Consider the following 27,300-nt stretch of genomic DNA (forward strand, 5'->3'; position numbering starts at 1 on the left):
CTGTCTGAAGCTTGGTGACCCACTTAAGCTGATTTGTGCAGGGGGTATATGACCTAATGGCAGTGCTGTGCCATTTATTGGCATGTGGGAACAGAGTTAGCGTGTATGTCTTGGGGATTCCTCCTGTCCGAGGGTCAAATCCAGTTCCTGGTCCGACCGCACAACTAGGCCGCACCACGCTCCTCGGCCCCTGTGGCGGCAACGACCGCTACGTGGCTGCCTCTTGGATGCCTCTGCACACCGCCTGGAGTTTCTAGCGGTCACTTGGTCCAGTGAGGGCTGCGTATGAGGTGGAACCCATGCTTGGACCCCTGGAGCCTTGGAGGTATGCGTCTGCTCCTGTGCTCAGTTGGACAAACCCCCTACCAATAATGACCTATATTACATATTAGATAAAATTACTGTAACCCCTTTTTGGACACCCCCCTGGTGCCAAGGTTGTACATCACATAATTCTTACAGATGCAGGTCCTGAGTCCCCTTTGCTAAGTGAAAGGTACTGGGAAACTCCTCTCTGGCAGCCAAAGGCAACCAAAGTAGCTACGTACACATGAATACAAGTCTTCTGGAAGATTTCAACAACTTATATTCACGCTCCAGATCAAAAGAGAAGGCTCCAAATTTCAGCCAACATTGATAAACCTGCCCATGAATCATCGGACTACATAATGTGACTCTATTCTACATGTTTCCAAGTAGGACATTCTTAAATCCTTTAAAATGGTTAATCCTCGCAAAACTGCATGAAAAATTTCTTCAAACCTGTGCAGATTCCCTGTCCGAAATCTATACAGGTATCTTGAATATTTCCCTCAAGCAAGCCGCAGTACCCCGCTGTTTCAAGTCCTCTATGATTATCCCAAAATCCAGGGCCTCAATGACTACAGACCAATTGCATTAACATCAGTTGCCATGGAGTATTAACTCCATTATTCCCAACTCTGTAGACCCACTGCAATTTGCATATTGCCCAAACAGATCCACAGAAGATGCATTTGCACTAGCACTGCACCCTGCTTTACTGAACCTGAAGAAACCGTACACCTATGTATGCATGCTGTTCCTAGACTACAGTTCTGCTTTCAACACTTTCAATCTGCCGCAACTCTGTATTACACTGAACTTGCTGCACTTTATTATTATTGTATCTATATCATATTGTAAAAATTGTGTCTTACTGCCTTATGCTGCAAAGAAATTTCTACTTCAAGTACAATTGACAATAAAAACTACTTGACTTCACTTGACTTGACTCAGTGTGGGACCTAATGGCTTATTCCTTAAAGACTTTCTCATAAATTATGTATCACAGTATCAGGAATGCTCCTAGCTTTACATTTTTTACTCTGGAGCTTTCATTCTTTCAGTGGCCAGCACTCAGTAATATTCATTAGCCTTCAATTTATTCATATACACCATTCGCCTCACAAAAAGTGAGGAATGCAGCGAATATAAGCAGCCCATTTACCAAAAGGAAAGGATTTAGAGAATACAAATGTGTAGGAAATTATAGGAATGCACTTGTCTTTTAGCACTAATATTTCCAGCAATCCCTGGTAGATTTTGCGTATTAGGAGGTGTGGACGAATAACACATGGGTGAAGGCTAACTTAGAATCATTGGTGTGAGGCAGTGCTATCCAATCTTTGAACATCAACATCTTTTAATGTTGTTTATTTGTAAAAATGCAGGGATGGCATTTAGAAGTAGATAATTTGTGAGACTGGAAAGTCATGGTGCTCCTGACATATCATTATAGTTTCTGTTTTTTCAGTCTTCTCTGTGAGATTCAACAGCTAATGGTGCTACTGGTTGGATATCTAGAGGGCTTTCGTGGAGAAATAGTCATTTTATGGCTCTCTTGTAAAAAAAAACCCTGCAAATTAGGAACCATATGAATATTACTATAGCTAGGGAGGGTAATAGTATCACTATTTATTCTCTTCTCCTCCAGTGGTCAAACGTTGAAGGACAGTGGTTGTCAGTACAGAGGCTACTACCTCTTCAACCCATCTAAGGTATGTTGCACACAAACAAAAACACTTTTAGCTATAAATAGGGTGAAATAATGGGCATAACCCCTTCAAATCAGAGTGAAATAAGATTTAATTAACAGGGCCCAGTTCAATTGTTTTTCATGTATTATGGATACTTCCAATTACAGTGACTGCATAAAATATAATTTAATTAGGCCTACTATTCTACAGTATATTGCAGCCAACCACAAGCTTTGCCTTCCCAGAAATATTGTCAGATATCACGGTGAGTCTGAAGGTATTAGCCTCCCCCACACTTCCCACTGAGCTGCGCCCAGGAGATGAGACAGGGTGATCCCAGCTAAGGAATAGCAGGAGTGCCAGTGAGCCCACGGAAATAATAAATAGTCTATGGAATTAGGAGACGGAAAAGATGAAGTCAGAAACAGGCCAGGTCATACACAGAAGGTTTCAGGAATCAAGCGTCTGTCCAGGGGAAATCAAGAATAGTCAGGAGCAAGACAAGGTTGTAATCAGAAGTTTCTCAGAAGTCACAAAATATGCTTAGGGGGTTATTTATCCAAAGTCCAAATTTATCTCAATATTTTCTGAAAAAAACTAAATCCGCACAAGTTTTTTTGGGCATTTTTATCAATACACTTTCCCGAAAATTTTGTTTGCGGGAAAAAATCGTGAAAAATCCGATTGTCAGATTTTTTCAGATCTTTCATCCTGTTTTCATGATATTTTCGGATTTTTCACCTGAAAACTCAAAATTTTGCCTAAAAACTCCAAAAACTTCGGGGTATTGCCAAAAACACAGCGCACATCAAAAAATCATTGGAACTTCTCCCATTGACTTATATGCAACCTCAACAGGTCTGAGATGCCAGATTTTCAGATTCTTACTTTTCCATCCTCTGGGTTTAATAAATTCCAAAAAATTTGTGATTTTTTAAAAGTCTGATTTTATAAAAAAAAAGTTCAGAGTTCAGTAAATAACCCCCTTAGTGTCAGTAAAGACAATCACCTTGCTTTGAACCCTGGCCTGGGTGCCTCTTTAACAAGAGAGCATCTGCGCTTGCGTCAGAACGTGCGCGTGCGTCAAAGCGTATGTGCCCACCAGCAACAGGTGCGGGCGTCGATACACCGGCTTGACTGTGAACGATTGTGCCAGAACGTGCGTGTGTAAATGCTAGGGATGCACCGAATCCACTATTTGGGATTCGGCCGAATCCCCAAATCCATGGTGAAAGATTCGGCCGAATCCCCGAATCCATGGTGACAGATTTGGCTAAATACGTAACCAAATCCAAATCCTAATTTGCATATGCAAATTAGGGCCAGGAAAGGAAAAAGTGGAAAAAAAATCTTCTTTTTTGATGAAATGTCACATGATTTCCCTACCCACCCCTAATTTACATATGTAAATTAGAATTCGGATTCGGTTCGCCAGGCACAAGGATTCGGCCGAATCCTGCTGAAAAAGGCCAAATCCTGGTCGAATCCTGAACCGAATCCTGGATTCCTAGCAAAGGGACATGCTGCACTTGTTCCACTTGTTCCTCACAAATGTATTACATAAAGGGGAAAAAAAGTGAACCGTCACCTGCAGAGTCTGTAAATCCTCCAATCATGAGTTCTGAGGCAGTTAGAATTTTTGAAGTGGAAATTCTAAAGTGGAAATTCAGCAGCTGAGATTTAAATTGCTAACAAAATAACAGCAGGTGATAAAAACCTGACAAGTAATAGCAGCAATAACAAAGACCTTTTATCAGTTCTTCCCCAAGTCTAGGTGTGTTCTGGCTTTACGTGTTCAATCAGAACTATTTGTAAATGTGGATTAGGGTCTCTTTCTTTCTTTCTTTCTTTCTTTCTTTCTTTCTTTCTTTCTTTCTTTCTTTCTTTCTTTCTTTCTTTCTTTCTTTCTTTCTTTCTTTCCTTTCTTTCTTTCTTTCTTTCTTCTAGGAACCATGGATTCACTGCTAGAGAACAAAGGCAGTCTGTAAATTATTCTTGATATACAACACAACTAACTCATAATGACCAATGCCTACTCTAGGTAGGTATCTAGATAAATGCATAAATAATCTACAGCTTGACCAGTCATGTTGGCTATACAACTAAAATGTGCCTAGCTGATCTTTGTTAGCTTTCAATAGGAACTACCAGGAGACACAACATAATTCTACATTAATCTTTAATCAACTTGCCTTTGTTTGGGCTTTGTTTCGGCCCTCGTATTAAATATGTTGATGATAGCTGTGATACATATAGCATTTTCCTTTCCAGTAGAGGTATAGGATCTATTACTCAGAAACATATTATCCAGAAATCTCCAAAATACAGGAATACCATCCTAATGTGTTTTGTATTGTGTAAATATTTTTTAGATGTCTTAAGGAACATTGATCCAAATTACCCCTCACCTGGAAACCACTGAGTCTCAAGCATTCAAAATAATAGATCCTATGCCTGTATACATACTTCCATTGTACACAAGACTCTGGAAATGTCAATAAATAATTAAAATGTCTTTAAAAAGTTTCAGCTTCCTATTTATTTCAGTTATTGTGAATCTGTGAACGTTTTCCTCCCGGTACTACAGGTATGGGATGCGCTATCCAGAAACCCATCATACAGAAAGCTCAGAATTATGAGAAGGCCGTCTCCCATAGACTACATTTTATCCAAATAATTCAAATTTATTAAAAATAATAAAACAATACCTTGTACTTGACCCAAACAAGGATATAATTAATCCTTATTGGAGGCAAAACGAGCCTATTGCGTTTTTATGATATTTTAGTACAAGTTTAGTCATTTAAACTTCAGAAAGCTCTATTTTCTGGAAAATCCCATGAAGATGCAGATTATGCAAAGATCCCGTATCCGGTAAATCCCAAGTCCCCATCATTCTTGATAACAGATCCCATACGTATAGATATATATTCCTGCATATATATAAATAATTGTTTAATCCTCACTGTAAATGGTTAAATCAGATAAACAGGTTAATGTAGCAGGCAGATCTTGAGTGGTGCTTGTGCAATACTAACGGTATAGGGCTGCTGTGCACCATCTAAATAAACAGAGAGAAAAAAAAAAGATTTTCTTTATTTCTTTCTGTTACAACTGTCTTAGTATAATAGGAAGGCTTATCCCATGCTGTAAATTATTGTGATCCTGGATGTTCTATTGATTTGCTGTCTTACAGTCACTCAGTCTTTTTTTTCCCCCTCCTCTCTCCCACCCTCATATGGTTTCCCATGTCTGTGCATCAGAATGCCTTGAGATGCCAAAAGGGTGAGAAGGCAGGTCACTGTTAACAACTGGAAAACAAAGCAGAATTCTGTGTGGGGGTAACAAGAGACACAAAGTTCAGAGGCCCTCCGTGAAACAGTAATACAGAATTCATTTCCAGTTGCCTGTTTATGGTGTTGGTTATTGTGCCTGTTATATAATGATGAGTGAAGGTATTTGGATGTGATCAAGAAAGGAAAGGCATCTTTCCAGCTGTACATTAGGATTCTAAGAACTGACTTCTTGTGATGAGAGATAGTAATGCATTGCAAAGGGAACAATTTGCTTCTCAGGCTGATTTTCATGTCAACCTACAGTACTTGATAATTAGCAACTCTAACACACACATCCTATTTGCAAGAGCGTGTGCTTGGTTTAATCACTTCACATACAATATAATAGGGTACATTCAGTTACTGAGACATAGTGAGCACGTTATATTCTCAAAATGCAAAATTTTTACCCACAATTCATACTTCATTGCATTCACCATGGAGGCTGCACAAGACACTATTGCGCACTATGAGGCAAATTCACTAACCGGCGAAAATTTGCCAGCGCTGGCTTTGCGCACATCACAACACTTCGCCAGGCGTTAATTCGCCTGGACAACGCTAATTTGCGAAGATCAATATATATACATATGTTTGTTTGTAATCTTAAAACATGGTTAGCCCCTTGTATGTCTTCCATTTCCCTTTCTCAATCCCCTTCTTTTTCTTGAGAAGTTTTAGAAATGCAGGTCCCACTGGCAAGGTAGGATAAATTTGGCCTATTCCTAGAGGAAATTATGCAAAAGATGGACCACCTGGAGAAGCTAATAAAAGACCAGCAATAAGGGTAGAACTCCACGAGCGTTTTTCATCGGATTGACGCCTGCCGACAAAATGCATGGAGATGCAGGCGGAATGAAAAGTCGCAGGTAAAAGTTACATAACATCCGACGGGAAATGCAGCGTATTCATCCGACAGTCGGACCGTGTCATTGTTACCTCTGACTTTTCATTCAGTGCGACTCCATCCGTCTTGTTGCGTGCGTTTTGTCAGCGGGCGTTGAAACGAAAAACGATTGTCAGATTTGTAGGTTAGCTAAAAGAAAATAATGGGAAATGTAGTCATTATGCTTGATTAAGAGTTGGTCTTGCAAAGGGTGATGGGAAACGTAGTCACTTTTTCTGATAATAGGTCAGATTTGGAGATTAGATGATAAAGAATGATGGGAAATGTAATAATTTTGTATTTATTCATGATTAAGAGGTGATATAACAAAGGATGATGGGAAATGCAGTCATTTTATATTTATTATGTATGATTAAGTGATATAAACAAAGGATGATGGGAAAGGAAGTCTTTTTTCATTAATAGGCCAGATTTGGAGTTTAGATAACAGAGGATGATGGTAAATTGCGTTTTTTTTTAGTAATTTTTTGTAGTAATTAGTCAAGATTAAGAGGTGAAATAATAAAGGATGATGAGAAATGTAGTTTTTTTACTAATAGGCCAGAGTAGGAGGTTAGATAATATAGAATTATGGGAAATGTTGCCATTTTCATAGTTAATAAACAAGATAAAGAGGATATATAACTAAGGATCATGGGAAATGTAGCCTTTTTTAATTAATAGTCAAGATTTGGAGATAACAGAGGATGTTGATAATTGTAGTCTCTTTTGTAGTTATTATACATGATTAATATTAGTATAATCAGTAATTTATAGTAATATAAGTAATAGTCCAGATTGGGAGGTTAGATTGGGAGGTTAGATAACAGAGAATGATGGGAAATGCAGTCATTTTTTATTAGGCAAGATTAAGAGGTGATCTAACAGAGGATGATGGGAAATGTAGTCTTTTTCAATTAATAGTCCAGATTTGGAGGTAAAATAGAAAATGATGAGAAAGGTAGTAATTTTGTAGCTATTATATATGATTAACCAGTGATATAACAAAGGATGATGGGAAATGTAGTGAAAAGATAAACTAAAAAGGCAAACTGCAAGATGCTAAATTCAGGAGTGTGATTATACTTTGCAGAAAGACACATTGGATAACACAACTAAATCACCTGACGCAAATGCACACAATGTATTGACAAATGATATTTATAATATATACGACGGAACAGTTGCGCACACTGGGGATATTTACTGTGTGACAGAAAGTGCTAGACTCTATACATGTGCCACTAATGTGCTCCACAACTGCCTGCCAGCCCAAAGGACACAAGAAGCTATTTGATGTATAGTATTTGTGTGGGTAACTGTTGCAGCCAACTTAGGGTCCCCACAATTGCACTTGCGCTTCTGCCCAATGTCCCAACTGCATTAGGCAGCCTTGTTAATATGGAAGCAGCTAGGACTGATGTGAGCTCCATCAATAAGTAACCAAATACATCATTAACTAGTGGATAGTGGTCTTAGGGAGAAAAAAGTCAGGGAATAAGGGACAGGCAGGTGGGGGGTCGGCAATGCACGAGTAGATCCGACACAGATAGGGGATTGGCCAGATGAGAGGCAGGGAGACTGGAGAGGTCAGAGGCAGAGAGTATAAGGGAAAATACACTGGGAGGATGAGGTGAGTAACTCAGGGGGTCAGAGCAATTGAAAGAGAGAGGTCAGGAGAGGAATAACAGGCTGACGTGCCCACAGTGGCATAAACAGGTAGGGGCTGGGAATTGGCTTTTATTAAGAAAAAACATTTGTTTGGTTTAATTCTCTGTATTAGCTCATAGCCCTTGTACAGAAAGCAGCTTGGCTCCAAGTGCGAGTGTACATAAAGATGAGCACACACATATATACACAATATATATATATATATACCTATAGCTTATTTAACTTGCCATTTGTTTGCTTAGCAATGCACAGAAGTTGTGTTGCCCCTTGATCACCAGGGAGGGACTGTCTGTGCGTCTGGCACCTGAGCTCTCTCTCTACTATGCGATCACTGCTCAAACAAACAGCACATCGTACAGGGCTTTGCTGTGCCTGCCACACGCTGTTCAGCAGCATTAAGCACTGCCAGTGGAAAGGAATGGCTGGCACTCTTTGGAGATCCTGAGGGACTGGGAAACTTAGCTCCGCTCTTTGCACTTACCTCGCATGAAACCCATCTCAGCGCCCGTCAGCTGGCAAAGCACGTGTGACACAATGCATTCCACCCATTTCTCTTTTCTCTCTTTTTTCCATTGTGAAGGAGACTCTAGGCTGATGTGAAGGAAGCTGCCTTTGAGAGAGCTGGGGGCTGCCGAGCCTCACAACTTCCCTTCTTGGTGGAACTCTCTCCTTTCCATGCTGCCTTCCCTCTGTCATTAAATGCTCTTCAAAGGGACATCACTCGCTGCTGCCTGCTGCTTTTATCCCTTCTTCAGAGAGCAGATGTGCGCCAAAACGTCTAAAGACCTCATGAGGTTCCCTGCTCACAGCTTCTCCCCCGTGCCCCCTCCTATGCCAGGATCGATGTTCTCCCCTTTTCTGCCCTAAATCTCACTCCTTGTCATTAGAGTCAAAATCTATGCAGGAATGTCTTCAGTTTTTGGAGCCTCTGAGTCCCCTGAATCTGAAACAACAGAGAATTCAATTTAAGATCATCCAAAGGAATTGCTGGTAGATTTGCATATATTTTTTTTTTGACAACCACTTTTTTTTGGGGGGGGAAGCACAAATGGAGAAGTGCTTAAACATCTGATCTTTTGGGGGTTTGAAACGTGACCATGTGGATAACACAGCTTTTAGGAATCAGGTAAGGAATTTTTGGGGGGCATGGGAATGGGAGTTGGTGTCATATAATGCCTGAAATGCAGGGCAGCCAATTGTATTGATGTTTAAATAACAAGTGCCCAGTAATGGGGATAAAACATCAAGGTGGACTGACCTTTTATTTGTGGTGAGGGGTTGGAATGTTTGGCAAATGTAGAGAAGCAGAATGTAGCAGGAGTGTATTTTTAGGAAAGGATTGCTGATGAATAACAATATCTTATTTGACTTGTGCTTGTCTGTCACGTATGTAGTTGTCGCTTGCATTATTAGAAGGGCAAGATGAATGGGGGTTTATGTTTTTTTCTGTATGGGGAAAGGAGGGGCAGCTGCCCTCTATTTATACCTAATCATGCAACTCTTTCAAGGTCAGCTGGCCTTGAACTCAATAGCTGGGAAACCTGTGGCTCCCAGACTGGAGGGGTTTACTCTGCACAAATGCACCCAGTGTGTCCTTATAACTACTGCTTTAGATGGCACATTCACAGTGGGCTGCCGGAGATAAGAATTTCACTTAGTTCACACATTGAGATATATAATTAACACAGTAGATTTCCATCGTCTAACGATCTGATACACAATTCAGCTGCTCTGTGTGCTCTCGGTTGCCATGCTGCTCTGCCAACGTCTTTCATCTCTTCTCAGAACTGCACTAAGTTTATGCAGTCCTGAAGCTTCTCTGTTTTTTAACATCAAAATAATCTATCCAGTGCTAACTCATTGATCAGCTCCTAACTGCCATCCTTTTCATTTGTGCAGGGGTTTCGTTTTCCCTCAGCCAGTCACATATAGCACTGTAAAGATGTGGTTATCAGCATCACGGAGGATGGATTATTGAAATAATTTTTATTAAGAATTGATCATTTCTAGGTTTTAAGAACTGATTGGGAAGTTATAATTAACAGCTTGTACTTCAGCTTGCCACTAGAGGACACTAGATTCCAGCTTTAGAAGCAGTCTATTCCCATTGCAAGGTCTCATCCTTTTCAGAGGCAAGTGATCAACATTCTATAGAATTTTAACCAATTCTTCTTGTGTTTGTGTGTGTATGTGTGCGTAATTGAATAGGAGAACATTAGGGCAGCTTAGCTGTCAATGAATAATGCGCTCTTAATGGGTCCCCATTGGATACAAAGAACATACCTGTTACAAGGACAGATGCAATTTAACAAAAGCCGTTGGATAAATTAAAAGATCCTTCAGTTCATTACAAAAGTACTTGAGATCTGCAGCTGTAAGGGTTCAGCTGATAAAAAGTAATGACAATGGGCACCAGTCAGATACAAAACTCTGCTTATCTATATAGTCTGATTGAGGCTGTCCTTGCGGATGTCATCCTCTGGTATGACCTGATTCCCTGATTTTTATGCTAATAGCAATGCAAGATAAAGAACAAGCTTTCCCCACTAAATGAATGTCTTAATAGTATCTACATTGAATCCCTTTACTACACAGTTGCAATGTCAGTAAAAGCAGTTAAATGACAGATCTTCACTAATCTGTATCTTGAATAACCATTAAATCATTGCAGTGAATGGTCATTGAAAGCTGTTATACTGTTATATTCCTATGTGTGTTTTTTTCTAAGCATTTTCACATAAACGTATTAACTATAAGGAATTCTAAAGCCTCTGTTATGTTCCCCTGAGACTAATTAGTAATTTGCTTTATTAGTTGTAGTTTGAATGTAGTGCTATCTGTTCACAAGAGTGGGATATAGAGTTTGAATTATATCCATAACTTTAACTTGCAAGAATCAGGCTTGAAAGGTTTTTGGTCATTGTAGTATTTCCATATTTTCATGTTTCAGAAAGTTAACATTTTTCAACCTGGAGATATGAATCTGTTGCAATGTACCAATGGCTTAATGCTTTATAGGAAATCATGAAGGACACATTATATACGTATAGCATAAAGGAAACTTCTTACACATGGCATGTATGGAAATGATAATTGTAAATGATAATCTGTTTCTTATTTTCTCAACAAATGTTTCCCATGTAAGTGGCTTGCTTGTGTATTCAGTGTGTTTGCTCAGTGTCTACATATTAGATAAATGATGCTAAGTGGTGGTACAAAGAGGTTATGGAGCCGTAACAGAAAACGATGTTGATTTCAGGATTCAGCTGTGTCATTCCTAGTGATTAGATCAATTATATTTGAACAGGATTCATGCAGTTGGCCATTTTTGTTAAAATTGCTTTATGGAAAATGGAAGACTGAGAAATGAGAATAAGGACTGTTTTGGGCTCTTCAGTGGTAGAAATGTTTATATCACTATGTACCTGAAAAACCTGACTAAACCAACACACCTTTGCAAAAATATGGGAGACAAAAAGCTGCTTGAATAAAGACGAGGTCAAGGGACATTATCTGTACTCGTAGACTGGTTGGGTGACCTTTGGAGTGAATCAGAGACAAAATTCTCTATAGCAGCAGTCACACTAGAGTTAGTTAAAGCAATGGTACATGAAAGCAGCTGGAAGCTTTAGTTTGTATTGCAAGGCATAAGCTAATGCTGTAGCCTGGAGAGGCAGAAGGCTTTGTGTAAAGGTGACTGCTCCCAAACACATCCATTGTAAGCTGCCTCACATTTGGTCATATAGGGCAATGGAAATCCCTTTTTAACAATCTGGGTTTAAGCCAATGCAAGAAACATTATTCTAAGCATAGACACAGGAAGGCAGCACGTAGGATTTGATTAATGATTGTGAGTCTGCTAGACTCATGTGATCACATTATCCCTTTAGTCACACTGTAGGACATGGGAGTTGCATATTTTCTGTGACTATACAGTTTGTTTAATTTTGTATAGGGCTGCCATTTGCACGGCTCAGACTAGTAAGGTACGAAGAAATTGCACGCAATAGAACTAAAAACATCTACAAGATTATCACCCATGTGTAGCATATTATACAGATATTATATGTATATTTAAATTTGTTTTTGGAGCTAGGAGGTAAATACATGTAGACTATACAGACAAATTGAAGCTCAACAAAACCAGTAACTAGGCTTGGGCGAATTTGACCTGTTTCGTTTCGCCAAAGATTTGCCGCCATTGAAATGTTGGCAACAGCATTTAAAGTCTATGGGCGTCTAATTTTTATTTTGACGCCTTACAAGTTTATCGACATAAACGGCAAAACAAGGCGAAAAAATTTGCCCACCCCTACCAAAAATGGTTTCAGTTTTTTTGTTTGAATTGATATGTTACTTTTATCATGTGCATGTTCTGTTTTCTTGTTTTGAAAGGCATCTTTTATTAAACCCATTGTCAAATGTATGAAACAAATTTCTCAAGCCTTGCACAATGAGAGGACTTGCATTTTATAAAGGGGAAATGTTCTATAATAGAAATCTTACACTGCACGAACCAGCACACCAAAACAGTATCCAAAGCTTAGCAATGATTGAGAATGCCATCAGAATCTTGCCTGCCTGAAGTTCTAACACAGAGATGTAAAGAAAGTAAAAGGTGCAGTTTAGGCTTGCTGATATCACACTGTAAGAAGACATCATAAGGCAAAACAGAGGGGAATTTACCATAAAGCAACTGCCTCCCACTCCAAGTCTGCCTGCTTAATTTTTGCACATTTTTACCCCTCTGTTAATTAGAAGTCATGACATCTGGTAGGTTTACAATATTCTTCAATACTACTTCAGAAGTGGCAGATATCTCTCCACAAAGGAGAGGAATATATAAGGTAAATTAGTTGTAAAGGTTATGGTCAGGGAAAGAGAGACTGATATAAGTGTATCCTCCTCTAATGTGATTACAGCTTTAGCTTTTGAATAGTGATGAGCAAAATTTTTCGGCGCAAAAAATTACGCTCATGGACTCCAATGAGTGAAAAAAATGTGATACAACAAAAAAATTTGATGATCGTACTTATATTTACAGTCATATGAAAAAGTTTGGGAACCCCTCTTAATTCTTGTTTTGCGTTTTGTTTATCATTGGCTGAGCTTTCAAAGTAGCAACTTCATTTTAATATATAACATGACTTATGTAAACAGTAGTATTTCAGCAGTGACATAAAGTTTATTGGATTAACAGAAGTGTGTTTAGAGTCATTGTCTTGTTGAAATATCCAACCCCTGCGTAACTTAAACTTTGTGACAGATGCTTGAACATTATCCTGGAGAATTTGTTGATATTGGGTTGAATTCATCTGGCCCTTGACTTTAACAAGGGCCCAGTCTCTGAACTAGCCACACAGCCCCACAGCATGATGAAACCTCCACGAAATTTGACAGTAGGTAGTAGGTGTTTTTCTTGGAATGCGGTGTTCTTCTTCCGCCATGCAAAGTGCTTTTTGTTGTGACCAAATAACTACATTTTGACTCGTCATTCCAAAGCACTGTGGCTTGTCTAAATGAGCTTTTGCATACAACACGCGACTCTGTTTGTGGCGTGAGTGCAGAAAGTGCTTCTTTCTCATTACCATGCCAAACAGATGTTCTTTGTGCAAATTGTGCCGAATTGTAGAACAATGTACAGTTACACCATCTGCAGTGAGATGTTCTTGCAGGTCTTTGGAGGTGCTCTTTGGGTTGTCTTAAACAATACTCTACATATCCTGCTTCTGTATTTTTCTTGGCCTGCCTGAACTGGATTTTACAGCAACTGTGCCTGTGGCCTTCCTGATTAAATGCCTTACAGTTAAAACTGACAGTTTAAACCTCAAAGCTTTTTGTAACCTTCCCCTAAACCATGATACTGAACAATCTTTGTTTTCAGATCTTTTGAGTGTTGCTTTGAGGATCCCATGCTGTCACTCTTCAGAGGAGAGTCAAACAGAAGCACAACTTGCAATTGGCCACCTTAAATACCCTTTGTCATGATTGGACACACCTGCTTATGAAGTTCAAGGCTTAACAAGCTAATTCAATCAATTTGGTGTTGCCGGTAATCAGTATTACCCAAATTTTTGCAGAGCCAGTTTTTCACATTTTATTTAATTTTATACAACTGAATGCTGCTTCTGAATCTTTGTTCAGAAAACACCCCAGTACTCACATGTTCCTGGGAAATGAAAGACATACCACTGTTATCTTTTTTGTTGAAAGTGGAGTAAATTATTATGCAGGCTGAGAGGGGTTCCCAAACTTTTTCATATGACTGTATATAATTGTTATATACTCTTGTGATGTCAGTTGCATGACATACAATATGCATTTATGTAATCTTATTGTGCTTAACATGATCTATTAAAATGTAAATCGTTTATGCTTTGGAAAACCTAATAAAAATTATGAAAACAAAAACAATTTGATGCACTTCATTGCGAGACAAAAACAATTTGAGACCCATAGACTTCAATGCATTTTGGCGAATTTTTGGCAAAATGAGTCTGGATTTGCCCATAATTAATCCTGAACTATAATTGATTATGCTGGGAGGTGTTAACCACCAACTCTACTAAAAGAAAGGTTTATGCACTAAACCCTTGAATTCTAGCTTAGGTTGTATAAGTAAGTGGAACAGAATTCCCAAAATATTTTTTTTAATGAGAAAAAAGGATGACCAAGATCTCCTAGGTTAAAGCAGCTTTGGCCTTGTTTCTCTTTGACCAATTTCCTTTTGAGCCTTAAAGTGACATCACCCCCAACCCCTTAAAAAAAGTAAAATGATTTGATGTACCAGTTCTATATGAACTGTACAGATAAAATGATTTTCTTTAATGCAAAAATCCTTGTATTATTGTAGTGTTTTCGCTATTAAAACAATCTTATTGTGTTTATTTTATTTTTAAATATTTTTTGTAGACATGGCAATCCAAATTACAGAAAGACCATTATCCAGAAAACCCCAGGCCCCAAGCTCGATAATTGGTCCCATGTAACGTTGTAGTAAAGTTGGTTTACCTTAAAATCAGTTAAAACATTGCTTTTTGATAATACTATTTTAGTTGCTTAAAGTAACTCCTACTAAAATGCTATACAGGTATGGGATCTGTTAATTATACCTTAGTTTGGATCAAGTACAAGATACTGTTTTATTATTAAGAGAAAAAGGAAATCATTTAAAAAAAAATGATAATTTAGATGAATTGGAGGCTATGGGAGACCGCCTTTCCTTAATTCAAGGCTTTCTGGATAATGGGCAATGGATAACGGATCCCATACCTGTATATACAAAGAATGACACATTTGTTAAAAAAACATTTATACTTGATTGATATAAAAATGAACTCGTTAAGAAACAAGTTAAAAAATTTTCCAAAGCCACAACATGAATTTGTAAGAATAGGGGGTAAAACATAGAAAACTAACGTGTATCCAAATGAAACCTTCTATCAAGTGATCCAACAAAATGATAGATTATAACTGATGGAAGTCATAAAATTGAAATACACCCCAGAGGATCATTACCACATCTATTTAGTCATTTCTCATTTGAAGATTGACTCCATATTGTCATATTGTAAATTGTACCTAGTTCCAAAGCATATGGGGAGAGACAGACTAAGTGGTAATTAAACTCTCCAGTGGGTAAAATCTCACAAGCTATTGAACATCTTTATCAATGTGTCAGAAAAGTCACTTAAAGCATGAATTTGGTTAAATGGCATGCAAGGTTTTGTGCACTCCAGAGATTTCCCAGCTTCAGACCTCCTGCAGAAATTAATGAAAATGGAAGGATTACTAATAGGTGACATTTTGAGAAGGGTCATGTAGTGGAAACAAGTGCAGATGACCTTTTGATCTCTGAACTGGATGATAAATACTTTATGACATTATCTAACAGAAACCAGATTGCTTAAGGCAGGAGTTAAACTATTAAAGAAAGCCTTGAACAAGCAGTAAAGTCATTTTAGCAGTTGATAAAATGAAAATTGATGGTCAAATCCTTCTTAAATATTTCTTTGTTAGAACCCTTACCTTATATTATCAGTATTTTACTAAATATACTTAACACTTATTTCCTTTTATTGATACTGTAAGGGTCATGCACAGTTAAACTGGATTTGCTTAATTATATACATAGTTACATAGTTAAATCGGGTTGAAAAAAGTCCATCAAGTTCAACCTCTCCAAATGAAAACCCAGAATCCATACACACACCCCTCCCTACTTTCACATAAACTATATATACCCATATCTATACTAACTATAGAATTTAGTATCACAATAGCCTTTGATATTATGTCTATTCAAGAAATCATCCAAGCCACTCTTAAAGGCATTAACTGAATCAGCCATCACAACATCACCCGGCAGTGCAATATACAACCTCATTGTCCTCACTGTAAAGAACCCCCTACTTTGTTTCAAATGAAATTTCTCATCTTCTAGTCTGAAGGGGAGGCCTCCGGTACAGTGATCCACTTTATGGGTAAAAAGGTCCCCTGCTATTTGTCTATAATGTCCTCTAATGTACTTGTAAAGTGTAATCATGTCCCCTTGCAAATGCCTTTTTTGCAGAGAAAACAACCCCAACCTTGACAGTCTACCCTCATAATTTAAGTCTTCCGTCCCTCTAACCAATTTAGTTGCACTTAGTCTCTGCACTCTCTCCAGTTCATTTATATCCTTCTTAAGGACTGGAGTCCAAAACTGAACTGCATACTCCAGATGAGGCCTCACCAGGGACCGATAAAGAGGCATAATTATGTTTTCATTACTTGAGTTAATGCCCTTTTTTATGCAAGACAGAACTAACTTTATTTGCTTTTGTAGTCACAGAATGACACTGCTCAGAATTAAACAACTTGTTATCTACAAAACCCCAAGATCCTTCTCATTTAAGGAAACTCCCAACACATTACCATTTAGTGTATAACTTGCATTTATATTATTTTTGCCAAAGTGCATAACCTTGCATTTATCAACATTGAACCTCATTTTCCAGTTTGCTGCCCAGTTTCCCAACTTAGACAAATCACTCTGCAAAGTGGCAGCATCCTGCATGGAATCTATAGTTTCTGCACAATTTAGTATCATCTGCAAAAATAGAAAAAAAATATATAATAATCACCCAATCAGGGGTGCAACACAGCAGCAGAGTCACAGGAATACAGAGGAACCCAGTGGATAGCTCTGCTTATGCAAGATGTCAATATATATTTGTATTCATTCAGTAGAGATCATCTCGCTCAGAGTTTTGATTATCAAAACTATCAAAATTATTTTGTTGCTATGTCTCTCTTTAAGTGCAAGGCATGCCACCAAGCCCCTTATTTGCCACAATTATAGGTGGTGCCCTCCTTTATTACAGCATCACTGACTGTTACATTATACAGAGGGTGTTAAAAATGTGTCAAATAGCCTTAGAAATAGTAGAAACATTATTTTCAGAATAGCTGAATATATTCTTTCCATGAAAGCACGGCATTACTCCTTTTAAAGTTATATTATACATTGCACTATTATCTTTTTTTTCCCTTAACATTTGGCTACTATGCCTGTAATTTTAAGGCTTTAATAAGACATCATAGCTTTCTGACCACAACCTATGTTATCACCTACAATAGCCATTCTATAATATCAGCATCCCTTTAGAAGAATAAAGCAGGTTGTGGTCTAATGGCATTATAAGTCTGGACAGATAATGATAATGGGTTGTTATAGAGATAGCTGCAACAGAAACAAATCAAAAAGCATTCTTTTAGGCTGGAAAATTTTAGTGTACAGTGGCCCTTTAATACACATAAAAAAATCTAAAACATGGTATTTCTTTATTAGCCAGAAGAAAGCATATATTTCAAAACACACATTACATTGATGCATTAGATTATTATTATAAAGATATACAGTAGTTCTGAATATACAAATACTGTACTTTTACATGAACATACATCTACATTTGGTGAATTAAGTTATTTAAGAATTAAGACACTGGAATAAAGCTCTATAAAAGAGCTGTGATCTAAAAGCAATGTAATTAGTACTGACTGAATAAACTACCCTCATAGTATTTTCTTGTTTGGCTTAGTTAAAACATTTAAGCTACATTATTTAAAGGTCTCTCACCTCCACTAAATATGCCTTTAGTGTTTTGCTTGGCTTAATACACATCTGCACACATGAATTGCCGATTGCTCATAAAATGTAAGGTTTAGACAAGATTTGTTTAAAAGCTCGCATTTGAGTACAAAGTATTGATTTCCTTAATGGCTTAAGAGAAAAGGAAGTGGATTGTACCTCTTGGTGCATTCAAATCAATTAACTTATAGTTCACAACACCAGAATTTTGAACCCAGGAGACTGTACGTAAAACACTGATTTTGTTTTGATTTAAATTAAAAATGTCAATAGTTCCAAAAGGCCTGTGCTTGGTGAAGGAAACAAGACCTGATCATGAAACTTAGTATAATATATTGGGACATACATAAATACACAGTCTATAGATACAGGAACCCCCTAAAACAGCTAAGAAAATGTCAGCCTTTTAAAGCAAGTACATTAAAGCATACATCTAGGAGAAGGGATGTTCAGCTCTCACTGGTAGATAACAAGTAGCTTCCAGGTATGACACACAGGTCAGGTAATAGTGATTTAATAATGAAAAAGTCATCAAACAGCAAAAAGTGAAATAAATGGCAAGACCAAACAAACATTTACATACAATTACAATCCCCTAGGCAGGCAAGGGGTCAGGGCAGATGACAAACTAGAGAAGGTTCTTGGAGCAGGCAGTGGTCAAAGCTGGCAGCAAACAAGAGTAAGTACATGGCACAGGCAGAGGTCAAAACTGGGAAATCAGAGAAACGACGGAATAAAGGTTGGGCAGGAATGTAGGTATAGGACTGGAGCAGAACAAAGCCGGGGGGGGGGGTATTACCAATCTAAATTCAATGATCCTGCCCTGGGAGGCAGTTAGATATTGGTTTAAATAGGCCTTTCATGGTGCCACTACAGGCATCTGTTTGTAATAAAATTGGAGGTGGCAGAGACTGAGAGGGTGGCAGAGGATATTTAAGTTTGTGTGGATTCTAAAGAGCAGTAAACATCAAAAGATCCCAGTGGCTCAACAACACACTGCACAGACCAGGGTTTGATCCCCATGTGTCCTGACACTTATTTTTGCAAGAAGAATTAGGGGTCATGTTGCTGAGGGGTTGTGACCTGATATGATTTTGGGGAGACCACTCAAATGCATGCAGTGGTGGCAAATACCAGTTAAATCAACAAGGAGATGTTGAATTTGGTCAAAGTTAGCTCATACCAAAAAGTAAGCCTCTTTAGGTATGTCCTAGTACAGAAACAATAACATGTTAAACTTTGGGTTTCCTTAAAATATGAATATTGTTAATATTCTCTTTAGATTCTCTTTATGTTCAGGCAATGATTAGAATATATTTTAAAAAAAAGTGTGGCTAGCTGACTTTTGCTAGCTGTCTGACAACTTGACAAGTCTGTCTGTGTCTCTGTTTTATTCTGTTGTAGAATCTCATTTCTGTCTCTTTACATCTGACATCTCTCATTTCCTCCTTATCCTACCTGACTTTGACAAGTTTCATCCTCTTCCTGTCCAATATTCAAGTTAATTCTCAGTATTAATGTTGTCCACTGTCTGTGTGGGTTGAAATAACTCCAAGAATGGCATTGTTGTTAGTCTTCAGAACTCTCTTGCTTACATATGCAGACATACACTTTATAGCATTTATTCATCTCTCATATTTACTAGGTTGTAACATTTTTTTGTTTAAAAGAATATTTTAGCCATTAAGGGAGTACTTTTTAAATCAATAGTTATTTGCCTTTTTCCTCTGATCCCTTCTAAAAAGAAAATACGCTGTAAAGCTAAAAATGTATTGTTATTGTTAATTTTTATTGCTCATTTTTGTATTCAGGCTTCGCCTATTCATATTGCAGTCTCTTATTTAAATCAGTGCATCGCTGCTATGGTAATTTGGACCCTAGCTACCACATTGCTGAAATTGCAAACTGGAGAGCTGCTGAATAAAAAGCTAAATAACACAAAAACCTTAAATAATAAAAAATGAAAATGAAATGCAAATTGTCTCAGAATATCACTCTCTGCATCATACTAAAAGTTATCTCAAGGTGAGCCCCTTTAACTTACATTTAACATATAATAAAAGGTACTGTTATAACACTATTTATATATAGAGTGTTCTTTTCCTTTACTATGTGCTATGTGGTTAAGAGTGACCATACACTGTCTCTTTACTTTAATGACTGAGCAGAATAAGTAAATGTTGTTTATCTGTAAAATAACCTGCCTGTCTCAGTGCTGAAATCTGGGTAGTCATCAAGAGCACTGCCAGTAGGATCGGTTCCTCGTAGAGCACCTTGAACCTTTTATCCAAATTTGCAGTAACACTAAGGGGCAGATTTATCAAGGGTCGAATTTCGAAGTAGAAAAAGCTTCGAAAATTCGACCATCGAATTGGATTGGAATTGGAATACTTTGACTTCGAATATCGAAGTCGAAGTTTTTTTTACATCAAATTTGGCCATTTGTGCTCTAAGTAAAATCGTTCGATGGAACGATTAAATCCTTCGAATAGAACGATTCGAAGGATTTCAGTGAACAATCAAACAATTTTAACAAAAACTAACAATAGGCTAACATAGCACTTTGACAGGTTTAATTTGGCGAAGTATTGAATTCGAAGTTTTTTTAAAGAGACAGTACTTCGATTATCGAATGGTCGGATATTCAAACTATATAGATATATATATATATATATTACGAACTCAAAGTCGTAGTATCCTATTCGATGGTCAAAGTATCCAAAAAATTACTTTGAATTTCCTCTAATTCACTTCGACCCTTGATAAATCTGCCCCTAATTCTCTTCTAAGGGCATTGCTGACTGGCAAAAGATGATAAAGTAGAATTTTTTGTTTGATGGGTGAAAAAAGCAGGTTTGCTGTGTGGCACAGACTCGGCAGGTTTTTGCAGTGTTTTTTTATCGCAATCACTAATAAACATCAAGAATCTGACGTTTACAAGGAAGGGAGAAGCAGCAGGTTCTAAAACCTTAAAATTTGAACTGTAATCAGAACAATATAAAATCCATGTGAATGCAGTCCCTCATGAATAGGCAGTAAGCAAAGTGCTTTTAGCTCTCGAATGGTACACTTGTCAATCGAGAACAACAAGCCCTTCTGAATATCTTAGTGACTGGTCTATGGGGCACTAGTGAGGTCCACACAGGAAGGCAGATTTATAAATAATATAACTCACATTTTTAAGTATATAAAAAAAATACTTATTCAGGAAAAACATCTATGCATCTTTTTGCTTAGGAAAAATAAATCTGTGCAATAATTTGTATTTACTTTTTATCCAAGGAAATCAAAATTGTGACTCTCTTGTATGTCTCCAAAAAGTCTCACAAATGCTTGGTTAAAGGACCAGTAACATCAAAAATTTTTGTACAAAAATTCGTTAGTATACAACGAAAAATAAACACCTAGACAAATGAAACTTTTAAAATGCAAAGCCTTTATTAATTGTTGCATAGACAGTGTAACCACAGGACACTATCACTGTATGGCAGCCTTATTGACTGATCTGTCAAAGGATTCATCAATGTATTGTTTTATACTGTAGCTCATTGTATTGTTTGAGAGTTGAGACTGTCATCACAAATCTACTTTTTCTGCTGGGACCGACAATCAGTTAAACATCTCATCTCACCTAGCATACTTATCACTGCCCTATATCAAAGTGACAAAGTGAAGCTGGAACAGCTGATGTACATACTTAATCATGTTTTGCTAAAGGTCTCAATTAATAATGCACAATCTTGAGCACAGAAGGCCTCTGTAAGTTCCTGTCGCCGTATTAATTACTTTAATTCACAAATAGATGCAACCCTGATTTGCTTATATCAAGGGCTGGTTTCTCTACATCTTGCTTTGTTAATCTTCATACATGGCTCCTGTGGCAGCTTTCAATCGAGGTCACTGATCGTCATCATGCAATTTTACTTTTCATACCTGCTGGTATATCAGTAACTAGTGATGGGCGAATTTGCAGCGTTTCGCTTCGCCGAAAAATATGCGAATTTCGCGCAAAATTCGCGAAACGGCGAAAAATTCACGAAACGGTGCCGGCGTCTTGTTTTTGACGCCGGCGTCCGTTTTTCGGAAAAAAAAATTTTGACGCCGGCGAATTTTTTCCGCGAATTTTCGCGGGAATTTTGCGAATTTATTCACTGGCGGCGAATCGCGCAAATTCGCCGCAAATTCGCGCCTGGCGAATAAATTCGCCCATCACTATCAGTAACCGATCAGGAAATGTATTTTGTTTATTTGCACATACACCTATGGGCTAATTTAGCAAAAATTACATTTGTGAGGTTTTAGAGGTTTTTCATACTTCGAATAAAGTCACAATATAAAAAAAACTCAAATATTTGTTTATTTATTAAAAAATCTGATTGCATCTAATTTATTAAAACACTTGATTAAATACAATCATAAAAAAAACCTTAAATTTGTGAGTTTATAAGCTCAAAAAATTTGAAAAACTCTAAAATCGGTAATTAAAAAAAATTGCTTGAATTTTGCACAGGATTTCTACATGAATTTGCAAGTTTTAGATGCCAAAGTTTTACATTTTTTTGTGCTTAATAAATACCAAATATTTGAGTTTTTGAAAATATAATTTAGATTTGTTAGTTTTTGTGTCAAAATCTTGTGGCAAAAATTTGAATTCTCCTCCTTAAAACACTAATCTCTATTCACAAAAGGATGTAGATCTTAGATGGTAATACTAATCACATTTTTTTTGCACCTACCTAGGGCCATTTGTACTAGCACTTGTGCACCAGTTTCCATAAGACTGCTTATGATTTGGTAATTCCACACTTTCGTTAACAATGGGATTACATCTGCCCTGTAAAAAAAGATATTTAAATAGAACTGTGATTTTTGCTATAAAAGTTAGTGTGTATTCATATGGACATATGATAAAACAAACTATGATGTGCACTTGTGCACTAGTATGTCCGTATATTAGTAGCTATGCAGATGCCTATAGTTTTTCCCTCTATGATGCTAGGGGGATTAGCTTCTCACCTCGATATGTGCTTCTGGGAAAAAGCTGTTAGGACACGCCCACCACACTAATTATAACTAGGGTTGCCATCCTTTCTAGAAAAAAAATACTGCCCTTAACATACATTTTTAACAGCCAGGTAGCAACCCTGTGTGTAACAGACCAAGAATTATGTGGAGCTCCAAAAAAGGTGTTATTTTTGAAGTAGTGTAGTGATGGAAAAAAATTCACCAAACACTTCGAAGTTAATGGACGCCTTTTCATGTGACATTTTTCAAACCACACACCTTTTTTTTTACTATACACTTGTTCTTGTTTTTTTTTGCTGCGAAACTTTGCAAAATATTCTGCGCACCCCTAACAGTACTTTATCTTTTCCTGCATGTGTAGGGTAATATGGGGAGGCAGATTTATCAAGGGTCGAATTTCGAGTTCTTTTTTTAAAACTCCCATAAACTCCCATAACCTCGAAATTCGGCCAATCTAAATTCAATCTAAATTCATTTAAAAAATCAAATTATTCAAAGTCAGGTGAATAGGAACGGCCCGAAAATGTGAATCGAATTTGAATCAAATTTGATTTGACGTTTTTCTGTGCAAAAAAACTTAAATGTCAGGAAGGCAGCAAAAAAAAAAGAAAGAAACTGTGGTACCGTGTTAACCAGTAGCAAAAATAACAAATAAAACAACAAACAGATACAAAAAGTATTGTAGAAGTGATACCTATATTGGCTAACAATAAAAATACATTGCAAGCTTTCGGAGCACCAAGGCCCCTTCATCAGGCAAAATACAAATGAAAGCTAGAAAGGAAGGCTGCAAACAACTCCAAATTGATCCTAGGACGTCGTCCATAAGCTCTCACTAGAGTGATGCGGGTGCTAGGACCGCGCGGCCTAGAGGCCCCCCGCCACTCAAATCCGGCCCTGGACAGGCCTGTCAGAGGTCCCTATGAATGACCACCTTAGGGCACAGTAGGTATATTGCTACAAGAAGCAACTATTAAAATGCATCACATTGGATTGTTCCCCATTGGGGCAAATTAAAATCTTACCTTTTGATATCCCAGCCACAACCCAAGTGTGTCATAGCTGTAATATTCTAGGACAAAATAGCAATGAGGCTATACAACACTGTATGAATAAACTAAATATCCTGTGAGCGAGATTTTTTATGTTTTTCCCCAGAACAGTTTATAAGAAGCATTTATTTTCATTTGACTTTTACATAAATGTACATTCGATTTTTATACTTTTTGTTTTTCTAATGTTCAGCAAGACATCATTCAACAGTAAATGACTGTGCAAGAAACGCTTCTCAGTTACGGGAGTTTGATTTTTCATTTAAGTAAGAAAAGCCTTGTAACATTTGTATCATTTTCAAAATTTATAACTAATCTTTATACTATCTAATGAGAAATGAATGCAAGATGAATACTTTATTTTATAACCAGTGTGTGTTTCCTTCTGAACATGAAAGTTTAAATTATTCATTCAAGCAAGCCTATTGAAACTTAATAACTGTAACATAACTGATCTACCTTAGTTATGTTTAGAAATATAATTTCAAATAAAAGAAGCAGTTCGTTCTAAGAAGTTCAAAGTTTGGCTAATTAACATACCGGTAATTGTATACTTAAATAGTATGGAAGCTTGGTGTTTGCTTACATTGCACCACCATAATGAAAACCAATTAATTGCCATTTGTACAGTAGAGATAGCAAAATTATTTTTGAGATCAGATATGGTTCACAGAACCAGTAAATTATACTTGACAGAATCAGTAATTCCTGGTAACCTTTCTGACTCCCCATCCCCTTCCTTTTATTCATTTGAATTGTATACATATCGATATCTCTCTTAAATGAGAATATAAAGGGTAGTGTTTTACAATTGATTTAGCCCTTAATTAGGCCAACTGAATTGAAGCCAACACTTTACACCTAGCATTGACATGAAGATTTTTATAGTGCTCATTTCCTTTCATTTATACTGTGTAGCTCATGCTTTTCAATTGTAAATGCCATTTCAGGCAGGCGCGGATTTCTGATAAGGGCGCCGGGAGGCCAGCATCCTCCAGATTGCTCAAAGTATTTTTTTTGGGTAGTTCGACCACTGAATAGGCTACTACGACCTTCGCCTTTGATTCGAATGATTCAAACTAAAAATCGTTCGACTATTCGACCATTTGATAGTCGAATTACTGACTCTTTAAAAAATACTTCGACTACGTACTTCGGCCGAAGTATTTGCGCTAAATCCTTCAAATTCGATATTCAAATTCGAAGGATTTAACTTCTAGGGTCGAATTTGAGGGTTGATTAACCCTTGATATTCAACCCTTGATAAATGTGCCCCCCAGTGTACAGATAAACAGAAGTCCAGTATGCAGAGGGATTGTCTGGGCACAAACCCATTGCGTGTATACAAAGCAAATAGGTATAATACCCCTTTCAAAAATTTCTTGTAACAGAGGAGTTAATTATTAAAGTCCTAATTTATCTCAATATTTTCTGCTACAAACTCAAATCAAATCCACTTTTTTTATACTTGTTTATAATTGTATTTTCCCAAAAATTTGCTTTGCTTTGCTTTGCGAGAAAAAATCTGATTTTCGGATTTTTCCATCCGATTTTCAAATTTTTTTTGGAATGTTCACCTGAAAACTCCGAAATCTTCGGGGTATTGCACAAAACCCAGCGCACATTAGAAAATCATTGGGAATTCTCCTATTGACTTATATGCAACCTCAACAGGTCTGAGATGCCGGATTTTCAGATTCTGACTTTTCCATCCTTGTGGATTAATACATTCCGAGAAATTCATGATTTTTTAAAAGTCAGATTTTTATATCTATCTATCTATCTATGTGTATATATATATATATATATATATATATATATATATATATATATATATATATATATATATATATATATATATATATATATATAATATCAAAACAGGGGGGTTGTGGGAGCACTCTAAAGGCTTTAAAGTATATATATAAGTATAATAAATGCTATTGCATATGTACCCCAAAACAGGGGTTATTTTGTTACAAAGTTATGATCATAAAATTGATAAGCCACCATACCACGTCAAGGTAAACCCCGAATGGCGGTCCCTAACTTGTTTTATATTTTATGTGCATTTTAGCATTACCTGTAATCAATGTCCGTTGAACGCTGTTTTTTCACTGAGGGCTAAATCCTCCCCAGCCAGCAATCAGGCTTTTAAAGGAGAGATATTCCCAAAACAAACGCCCAATTTTAAAAGCATAGGAAAAACAGCGTTCAATGGACATTGATTACAGGTAATGCTAAAATGCACATAAAATATAAAACAAGTTAGGGACCGCCATTCGGGGTTTACCTTGACGTGGTATGGTGGCTTATCAATTTTATGATCATAACTTTGTAACAAAATAACCCCTATTTGGGTATACTTTAAAGCCTTTAGAGTGCTCCCACAACCCCCCTGTTTTGATATTGTATATATATATATATATATATATATATATATATATATATATATATATATACCATACCATACCATACCATACATATATAGGGTGTTTAAAGGGAAGCCTATGTGACGACAACAATAAGCTCTATCTTCAACTTACCATTATTGAAAGTGAGATGCCATACAGTATATTATATGTTGCCAGTAGCTTCATAAATATACCCTACAGTTTTTTTATTCAAAGTGTAAGGTTGGTTTATGTAAATGTTAGCAGCTTGTGAATTGTGCATATTAATTTACCTAATGTAATAGAAAGAATGACATTGCCATTTGTAAGTTCTTTAGGACTCTACTCCAATATTTTGGGGCCCAGTTTGTAAAAAATTACTCTTGATGTCTGTGTCATCAATAGGAAAAAAATATAATAGAGATGATAACCATGTATGCTCTTCACATGACTATGAGGTGAAATCCATAAGAATATCTAGGAATAGCTTTGTTACTAAAATGAGCAACTATAATGCTTCACTAGTTTTTCTGTGACATTTGTCTTAGCCAAATGCTGGCATATCCACTTCCCATCAGGCTTTGGATAGGGGCAAATAACCCATTAGGCTACAGTTCATAAATCAAAGTCAAAATAAACTTTATTGTCATCTCAGCAGTATACGAATACACAGTAAGACGAGCCGATGTGGCTCCAGCTAGTACAGATATCAGAGTGTCTCTGAGGTAGTCCAGGTGTGTTAAATATGTAAACAGTGTGATAAGCCTATTGGGTCTTGACACTTCCCCAATCTAAGCATTATGGCTACT

General features: G+C 37.1%; 1 protein-coding gene across 2 annotated transcripts in view; it reads left to right on the plus strand.

The window, feature by feature from the left end:
• The first annotated feature begins 8,931 nt into the window (after positions 1-8,931).
• Positions 8,932-27,300, plus strand: part of ajap1.S (adherens junctions associated protein 1 S homeolog) — a 132,041-nt gene continuing 113,672 nt past the window's right edge. The window contains exon 1 of one of the 2 annotated variants that reach the window (XM_041571474.1): positions 8,932-9,015. Coding sequence is in view for 1 of the 2 variants with exons in the window: in XM_041571475.1 (XP_041427409.1) it covers positions 8,987-9,015 (29 nt within the window). In the remaining variant the exon portion in view is untranslated. The remainder of the gene's footprint in view (positions 9,016-27,300) is intronic. The other variant, XM_041571475.1, reaches the window with a different exon arrangement.

Source organism: Xenopus laevis, chromosome 7S (genome assembly GCF_017654675.1).
Source record: "Xenopus laevis strain J_2021 chromosome 7S, Xenopus_laevis_v10.1, whole genome shotgun sequence".
Lineage (NCBI taxonomy): Eukaryota > Metazoa > Chordata > Amphibia > Anura > Pipidae > Xenopus > Xenopus laevis.